Below are 10,017 nucleotides of genomic sequence, written 5' to 3' on the forward strand. Positions count from 1 at the left end.
CTAACTAGTGAAGTAGGTAGAGCACCTGGCAAGTGATACAGGGGTCCTTGATTCAATTCCTGGTCCAACCATACATTTTATCCTTTACTTTACTTACATAAGATTGTTAAGTCCCCATAATTGCCATAGGCGCTCCCCATGTAATTCTGTAAATGACGTATGATAAGTATATATAGGTCTACCCCTCTATACTATAAAATATTTTATAATAATGTGATATTCATGAAAGTAAAAGGCAAGTGAGGACGGTGGATGAGGGATTGATATGTATATCTGTCCACATATATATTAACTACATTTATATGCTTGTTGATTGTTGTGTAAGTAGTTTCTAATGTATTTTGAAGACGTCAATTTTACGCCTTTTGGAAAGCCAATACGTACACAGTACGGAAGCCTTCGTACGTAAGCGTAACGTCGAATGTCTAAATGTGAAAGTGCGCAAAGTTCATTATAAAGATCATTCAATTATGACGTCACAATTTAGCGTTGCGGGAATGTGCAAACCTATCGAATTCAACAGTTATGGAGATTTACTTCAAAGTGATAATTCTTATTCGAAAACATCTTGCAGAATATATGTGAAAATTTGTTTTTAGGCCCATATTAATCAGAGCGCTAATATCGAGAAAAGGTGCAGATGGAGTCACAATTCAAAACGCTGTTGACATGATGCCAGACAAAAAGGCAATGGTAACGTATGTCATGATATTTTAAAGATAACCAGTATCGTAATCGTAAACTCTTCGATGAATTTTGTAATTTATTTTGAAATTGGGGAAGGAGGAAAAGTTTCCTCAAACGGAAAAAGTACTGGATTATAAAGCCTAACATCTATTTTAAGCCTTTATTTTGTTTACCAGAGGGGAAACAAAGAATTTTATTTAAAATTCTGTGTGATAACTTCTACCAAAGTGGTTGTATACTTCCCACTTATTTTTAGGTGGAGTGACCCTCTAAATAAAGAGATAACTTCCCACGAAATTAACTCTATTACGTCCGATCACACTAGATTTTACGCATTTAATTCAAAATCAATAGACGTACATATAAACATTGACTTTTTTTCTTTGCCAATAATATAATAATAGTTATTTATTTGTTATTGGAAAGGATGGTGTACCACAGAGCCACTCGGTAGATTGACAAAAATCAATATATGAATTTTACTCTAATTTTGTCAGTAATTTGTAGAGACCGTTTAGAAAAAATAGCAAGTTTGTTTGTAATATTCTTATAAAGAGAAAAATACAGAGAGGTGTGATAATATATAATTCATCTTTTATTTGTTTGTTTTTCTTTTTTGAAATAATAATTTTGATATTCTTTTAATTCACTGTGTCAATTTTTCTTCATATCAATCATGTTTAGACATAAAGTGAATTTAAAAAAAAACGTAAGCACTGTACATACCGTTTCATAGTTCATACTTTATGCACCATTTGAACGTTATACTTTTGTAATTTATGAAAATCAATGTTGGAAAATTTGGGTGTAAATTTTATCTAAGAACAGTATCGATATACACTTAAAGTATTGGATGATTATTTTTGTAATGCCTATCATAATCACATTTTTTTTCTTTTCGCAAATAGGGGGCATGAAAATCTACAATCACACGATCCTGATGGAACATCCAAATTATAAAAGTTGACCGAAGATATTAAAGATGTAACATGGGAATGCACTTTGTATCATCGTCGCTGATATTTTCCATGATTGTTATTTATAGCATTTGTAATGCTCATCAGGATTCCCAGAAAAGCCAGATTTTATTCGACCACCTCCTTAATTCCTCCAAATACAACCCTGACGTCATACCTATTTGTAGAAACCAGGGGAACGTCACAGCTAAAGTCGGCTTGGCGATACGAGACATAGTAGAATTGATAGAAGTTGAACAGATCATAAAACTGAAAATTTGGATGCGACTAAAGTGGGTCGACTGCATGTTAAAGTGGGACCCAACAAAATTCGACAACCAGACATATATTGTGTTCCCCTCTGACAAAATTTGGATCCCTGATATTACTCTCTTTGAATCAGTTAGTGATGAAGCAAATATGCCTGGAAAGGATTGCTTTAGAGCAATAGTGAATTATAAAGGAGAAGTGGCGTATAACTTTGCTACCATTGTCACGAGCGTGTGCCGAGTAGTTGTTACTTATTTCCCCTTTGACCACCAGATCTGTAGGCTTACCTTTGGTTCGTGGGTCTACTCGGGAACAAAGCTGGATTTGGAAAGATACGGTGTAGAAGCCGATGATGCAATTTTCCAGGATCACAATGAATGGTTTTTAGAGGGATCAACACTAAGGAAAAATGTGCAATACTATTCAAATTGCCCTTTTCCTAACATTTATGTCGACTTTTATCTGAGACGAAAACCATTATTTTATACAGTGACTCTAATATTTCCCTGTTTTATAATCACGGGATTAACTTTCATGGGGTTTGTCCTACCCCCAGTCTCCGGAGAAAAGATTTCCCTTCAGATGACAGTCCTTCTTTCACTAACTGTGTTCCTTTTCCTTGTGCAGGACAAACTTCCGTCAGACTCGGACCACTTTCCTTACCTCGCAATTTACTTTGCCTGTTCCATGGTTTTAGTATGTATGTCGAGTATAATGTCTGCGATAGTTATGCACGTGTACTACAAATCACCAGAAAGACACCAAATGCCCCAATGGGTACGCAAAGTGTTTATAGAAAAACTAAAAAAGTTAGTATTCGTAAAATCGGAGAAAATTTTAAATACGTCAGAAGTAGTTGTCAAGCAGATTCGATGCATGCGCGCAATAGATGAACCAACCGCATTAAAGTACGCTGAAAGCCAACGTGTAAGCAAAGGCGTTCAAAATCATGATCCCAAGACTTTGGAGTCGAATATTGTCGAGGAAAATGGTAGCAACCATGGGACTCCCGTGGATTTTGCCGGAAAGTGCAGCAGGAACTCTTTGGAAAACGCAGAAACACACGGACAAGAAGACGTTGATGTTCAAAGCCCTGACACAAATGACTGGGAACTTCTAGCCTATATTCTTGATCGATTCTTCATGGGACTCTATGTTACCCTGAATGCTATTACTGCTACGACTTTTCTGGCCATTGTGTTCAGCTATGATGGCGGAGGGCATGAGGATTAAACTTTTGAATTATTTCCTTTTTTTTCTACAAAGAATACAAACCTATCTTGAATGAAATGTCTTAAATTATAAATTTTAAAGTAAGAATAGCATTTTGTAAGTTAAACACGATTTAAAACAGGAACTGAAAGTAAAATTTGAGTCCTCATGTGCACAAATTGTTGACCTACAGTCATACGGATACGATGTAATCGGAACACCACTTGGCCTTTTCCGTCAAATCGCGTCTCGAGTTGACGGAAAAGGCCGAGTGATGTTCCGATTGGGATACGATGGAATCAGTTTGAGGCTGCAAGAGAAGTAGCAAAAATTGTTAGTGAACAGTGTACGATTTTGAAACAGGTGGAGTTTTTTTTAACCCATAGAAATATTATAATAGATGGGTTAAAAGATGATAATCGAAACAAGTGCCTGTGATCCAGCAGCATGAATTACCCTTCCTGTACCTTAACCCAGTTTATGTTCCTGCAAAGTATGGTCATGGGACTTTAAGAAAGGACCAGAGCTGACATGTTTGTTAAAAAACCAATACAGGAATGCAAAGAAAAAATACATGATTTTTTAAGAACATACCCCGGTATTGTCAAATTTTGTCAATTTTGGGCTGTAACAAGGGTAATTTTTTGTCAGCAAAGTTTCTCTGGATGAGTTCTCGAGAATTATTTGTTAACTCTGTATTTAATCTATTTTCTCTAAAAGAAACAATTTAGACATGAATTAAGTGAAATAACATGCATTAATGCATTAGTATGTGTATTGGTTTTAATTTGAACTATAGTTGCAATATAAACTGAAAATACAGTAATCTTAATTATTCCTTCCATAGTAGATCTCTTTTTGATGAAAACAGTACACTAGAGGACTGAGCCAAAGTTCATATAGTCCTGTAATTCTACTAATTGGTTTATGTCGCGTCTTCAGAAAAATCTTTCAAAATGCTATTCTTTCTACAGTTATATTTGATTTTAAAACAAATTCTACACTAGTTTAGATATATTTATTCTATAAATGCAACGTATACAATTAAAAAAATATATATTTGATTATCAAGCAACATGCAGGTGCTACTTTTTGTTGTAAAACAAAACAGTAGAGGTACTATAATTTCAGAACAAAAAGTTACTTTAATGAAAAATTTTAAGCAAGAGTAGACTATCTTTGCCAATCTAACTAAAATCAGACTTCTAAGATTCTCACCATATACACTCTTCTTACGCAGAGTGTATACGGCGCGGATCTAAGAAGTCTGATTTTAATTAGAATGCTATCTTTGCCTATAATCAACGATGTTTAGGGAAAAGAAATTTAGTACTTTGAGGTCATTTAGCGCTATTCACAATTCGTGACGTCATAATTACACGTTACGGATTTTCGATTTGAGTTGAAGTAGAAAGGTAAGTTTTATACTTTTTGATGTAATTAACATGCACATTTTAAAGTAGTAAAACACAGCAAAGTGGGATAAAAGAGACTAAGTATACTTGAAAGAAATACTTAGAAAATTAATATAGTTGTTATGTTATAAATGAACATACGTTTGGCCGTTTCAATTTTATGATAAATTTAGGATTAAAACGACATGACGTACAGGGTAGTGAACCATTCTTTTACCCTGAGCTTTTTCTCTTGTCTTTTACAGAATGAATGAAGAAGAAAAACGGTGAAGTTAAACTATTTTTACATGACGAACGAAAATGGATTGGTTCTGCATAACTTTTTCCGTTATTTTCATGAACCTGAACGTTGGGTGTTATGGTCAGGACATTAAACCGGAGAGTTTGGATTTATTTGAATATCTCCTAAATTCTTCCAGATACTCTCCTTATGTGATACCGCTTTGTGGAAACCAAACTCGTGTTACGGTAAAAATTGGGACAGCAATACGTGATATCGTAGAAATGACTGAAACGCACCAAAGGGCCCGCCTGAACATTTGGGTGCGAATGACTTGGACAGACTGCATGTTAAAGTGGGATCCATCTAATTTCCAGAACCAAACAGAAATCATTCTTCCCTTTGGCAGAATCTGGATTCCGGATGTGACCGTGTTTGAAGGAATTAGCAACGAAGCCAACATGCCGGGGTTAGACCAATACCAAGCGGTGGTATCAAACAAAGGCGAAGTCAAATACAATTTCCCGACCATCATAACGAGTGTATGTCGAGTAATCGTAACCTATTTCCCCTTCGACCACCAGGTCTGCAATCTGACTTTCGGTTCTTGGGCGTATAGTGGTACTCACTTAGACTGGCAATCGGACGGGGACGGTACTGATACGTCTCTTTTTCAACTCCATAACGAATGGGAATTGGTCAGAACTAAATCTGTCAGACGAGTAATATATTATATATGTTGTGTAGATCCATATCCTGATGTCTTATTCCATATCCACATCAAACGGAAACCGATATTTTACTTGGTGACCATCATATTTCCCAGCTTTCTGATCACAAGTCTAGCTCTAATGGGGTTTGTCTTACCACCCGTTTCCGGAGAGAGAATTGCTCTGCAAATGACCGTGCTATTATCGTTGTCCGTTTTCCTTGTCCTTCTTCAAGAGAAGTTGCCCTCCGACTCAGACCATATACCGTACCTTGCTATGTATTTTTCGATTTCTATGCTCCTAGTGTGTGTAGCGTGTATAATGTCAGGAATAGTTTTGTATGTACATTATAGATCACCAACGGAAAAAGAAATGTCTTCTTGGATTCATAGCATTTTTATGGAAAAACTTCGGAAAATAATGAGAATAGCAGCAACGGAAGTCCTGACGACACCGGAAGTTATCAGCAAGCAGATGCGCAGTATGCATGTTATAAATGAGCTTGACGAAAGTAAATCTGAATTAAAACGCTCTAAAGCAGGCATATCAATGTTTTCAGAGGAAGGAATTCTAAAAATTTTGGATTTTCGTGATTCTAAACACGATGACATAGGACATGAAAGCCAAAAGAACATTGAAACACCGAATGTAACAGAGAAATTGGTTATGGCTGACTGGGAACTTCTGGCATTTATTCTTGATCGGTTCTTTATGTGGATTTATCTTCTGATGAATGTTGTGAACGGAATAGCATTCCTTGTTATTATTACAAGTTACGATGGGGATGATCAGATTGCCTAGCTTTCAAAACTGTCCAGTAGTTATAATTTTTTTTTAAAGATTATTCATGTTATTTGAAATTGTCTTTAAACCGTTTAAAAACATATTGCATTTAGAAAACAAGAAATTTTTTTCTAGAATGTGTTAGTAAAATATGTGGGATTGTTTTAAATAAAAGAAAATGCTTTCTTTGGTTGTTGGTACGGGAATTAATGTCGCATCTGTTGCAAAAAGATGTTTGAAACAAAGATGCCTCCATATAGCAGATTATGGCAAAGGTTGAAATTTCTCAATTGTAAGTCAAACGCCAAGGTTAATGTCAAAAGGTCAAACTGTTGTTATCTAGAAGAAGGTCTTGTCAGAAAAATACATATTGTCACAAAATAACACATCACAATAATACACAAATATGATAGCCTGGTACTAATTGTTCAAAAAGTAATGACCGAAGAAAGGTTTTTTTCACAAGGAATACATTGTACACCTGCGAAATATGAAAGACATAGACCTGCCCACTCAAGAATGGGCAATGTTAACGCTTTTGCGGACAAACAGACAGACGGACAAGGTAAAAACTTTGTTAACCCAATTCTTCGATTACGGAATATAAAAAAAACAAAATGATACCCCCGCCTCCCACATGGTTATGGCAAAGTTCATATTTTGCTGTGGCCGGGAAACCCAAAATATGTGTCGGATCAAAAAGTAAAATATTAGGTGCATAATGGCAATATGTAATAAAGATTCTGTGAAAGTTTCATTAAATTTCACTCAGTGGTATAAGAGGAGTTGCGGATAAGAGATAGTTACCCCAAAGCGTGACAGTAGACGGACGGACGGACATACCGATTACTATATACTCTCCCAATTTTCAAACGGGGGTTATAATAAACCGCGTAAACGGATTATGTCACTTTTTCTGCTATAGCGCTGCAATGTTAATTTTCGTTCTAACAAGGCAGTATTTTGAAGAAAAATAACCCAATCATAGTCTTTTTTAAATCTTCTCAAGAACAGCTAAGCCTTAATCAGTCATATTTATATGGTAGCACCCATAGGTAGTGTAAATTCAAATTTGTTCAAATCATTACGCCTGGGGGTAAGGCAATCGAAGATTTAAATCTTTTCATAACTTTAAAGAACTCTCCAACAAAACATTATACATATGAACTTTTTTTTCTCCTTTTCGTTGAATAGTGCAAAAACATGCATTCTGTTACCGTGGTCATCCTACAATGTTAGCGTGTGCGAATGAAGGTGGGTGAGTGTTGAAGTTTTATATGTGAGAGGTTAAAACACAAAACAATTCATAAAATTTTTTTATTTCAAAATAAACTGATGTAGGAAAAGTATAAATCTATCTCTAAAGTTGAATCATTTTTCCCTACGGTCAAATATGAGACATACTAGTAACCGAAACACTGTTTTTGTACGATTTGAAAGGGGGGAAGTTACACTGAAATTTATTTCAATATGGTTCACTCAACTATATCTCCTTTCATTTTTTTTCACACGCAAGTCTTCAAGATAATTATAGAATCAAACAACAAAAATGATTAAATACAGTATAAAAAGGCATAGAATAAAGTCAAGTTTTTCATCTCTCGTAAATTACAAGAAAAACAAACTCATTTGATCAAAAGCAACCTGAAAATTCCATCTTTAAAAACCCTTTCTTTTGCTTGTTACATCTCGACACCATTTTAACACAATTGTCGTGCCATTCTTGTACCCTGATCTTTGGGTCTGATAATTTAAAAAAACCCAACTATGTAATGTACATCTTTACAGGTGCATGAAAATACAAGATGATTGAAATAGAGATTTAGATTAAAATACCGAGTAGACATCCATGACATATTTTCCTTCACTGTTATATTGAACTAAAAAGGTTTAATGATTTTTTTCCCATTTGAAGATACATTGACAATGTAAAGGGATAACTTTATAGATTCACTTTATGCATAAAATGACCCTATTTCATATATCAAAACAAGATGTGTTTGTAAAACACCGATGTCCCCGTATGGCAACACAGCAAAGATGTAAACTTTTCTTAAATGCAAATTTAATGTATTGGTACCAAAAGTAAGGTATTCTCACTGGAAATACAAGTGTGAAATATGAAAGTAGGCCAATGTTAAAGTTTTTTCCCATTGACCTTGGAGTTTGACCTACATTTTAAAATTTTTAACCTTAGCCATAACTTCTAAACGGCAATACTAGGACTTTCATACTTTACATATGTATCCTTTGTGGCAAGACCTTTCATTGCATATTAATTACCTTGACATTTTGACTTTGAACTGTAGAGTTTTGTATAAAAAAAATTTAACCTTCGCTGCAACTTTTGACCGCTAAAGGTTAGTAATCTCATACTTTACATAAGTAATTCTTGTGGGAAGGCCCTTCATTGGATTCAAAGAAATTTGACTCTTTGACCTTGGAGTTTGACCTACTTTAAAAACCCAACCTTGACCATAACTTTCAAAGGGTTAGGGATAGTGCTTTCATACTTTACATATTTCATCCTTGTGAGAAGACCTTTCATTTAATTGCTAGCAAGACCTTTGACCCTTGATTTGGTCCTTGACTTGGAGTTGGACCTACTTTTAAAATGTTTAATCCTGGCCATAACTTTTGAAGGGTTAGGGCTAGGGCTTCCATACTTCACATATGTAATATTTGTGGCAAGACCTTTCATTGGATACCAATTACATGTTCCTTGATCTTTTGACCTTGATCTTGCAGATTTCCGTACTTATGAAAAAAACATAAACCTTGGTCTACTTTCATACTTCAGAATTGTATTTCCAGTGAGTTTGCATTTAAGAAAAGTTTAATCTTCGCTATGTTACCATACGGGGAGCATCAGTGTTTTATAAATACATCTTGTTTTTTTTATTAAATCTGGGAGTCGACACAACTTTTTCCTGTTTTTGTAGTCTAATAAGCAGTGATTTATATCGAAAATGTTACCCTTTTGTCTCTATAAGCCGATTTAAATATATCTTTTTCAAATGATACCTAAACAGAGTCATGTATCAGTAAAACTTATTTTTACTATAAATGTGCATTTAATAAGTTACAAAATCGTGGTGTTGAAGTGGAAAAAATTGGGGTTCACAAAAGTCGCACGGCCCATAAAATGAATTTAATTGGATATAGCGTTCACTCTATACAATTAACTTAGTACACTTTTTAAATGTAAGAAATTAAGCCGATAAAAATAACCTGGCGGAGGGGTAAGGAAAAATTATGGCATGGTACATATTGTCAGATGCTTGACGGGAAAAATTCCTTGCCAATTTCATGCAAATTATTTTTAAACACATTCTTTCACCCATTTCTTAAATCTTTAGACCATGAAAATAGACACACAAATGTAATATGTTTCAAACAGGTATGCAATTTAATAGAAAAGTACGGTGTAGTAATACGACCAACTCGCAGTTTCAACTAGAGGGACTATGTTAAGGCAACAATGCCAACGTTATGTAACTTTATCGCATGTTAACCCCCTTTTTAATTTTCCCATGGATATGACCCATGGGATATTTTTTCATATAACATGGCAAAATGAAAAAGATTACGTTGAAGAGAACATACGTGTATTCGCAATATATCACTATCCCTACTTCCTTCGTTGTATTACCTTAGAAGTCTCGCCTCATTGCTTTAAAAATGAAGCCTTAAGGTCCAAACAGTCCACCGTAGAAGTGCAAATCATGCAGGTTTCATATTCAGGTTTTTAAAATTTTTCGTCA

The 10,017-nt window shown here is 34.8% G+C and overlaps 1 protein-coding gene across 1 annotated transcript; it reads left to right on the forward strand.

The window, feature by feature from the left end:
• Positions 1-474: 474 nt before the first annotated feature.
• Positions 475-6,439, forward strand: LOC134279679 (uncharacterized). Its single transcript, XM_062762105.1, has 3 exons — positions 475-693; positions 1,596-3,145; positions 4,846-6,439. Exons 2-3 carry the CDS (start codon positions 1,677-1,679, stop codon positions 6,269-6,271), a joined length of 2,895 nt encoding a protein of 964 aa, XP_062618089.1. The 5' UTR covers positions 475-693; positions 1,596-1,676; the 3' UTR covers positions 6,272-6,439.
• The last annotated feature ends 3,578 nt before the right edge of the window (positions 6,440-10,017 follow it).

The sequence above is a fragment of the Saccostrea cucullata genome, unplaced genomic scaffold (genome assembly GCF_032062105.1).
Source record: "Saccostrea cucullata isolate Sc308-1 unplaced genomic scaffold, CSIRO_AGI_Scuc_v1 ctg6380, whole genome shotgun sequence".
Classification (NCBI taxonomy): Eukaryota; Metazoa; Mollusca; class Bivalvia; order Ostreida; family Ostreidae; genus Saccostrea; species Saccostrea cuccullata.

Bases quoted from the DNA above. Each gene is read 5' to 3' on its own strand.
- LOC134279679 (XM_062762105.1), top strand. From the start codon at position 1,677: ATGGGAATGCACTTTGTATCATCGTCGCTGATATTTTCCATGATTGTT. The intron at 3,146-4,845 runs AACTTTTGAATT...AACGAAAATGGA, and splicing joins GGCGGAGGGCATGAGGATTA to TTGGTTCTGCATAACTTTTT.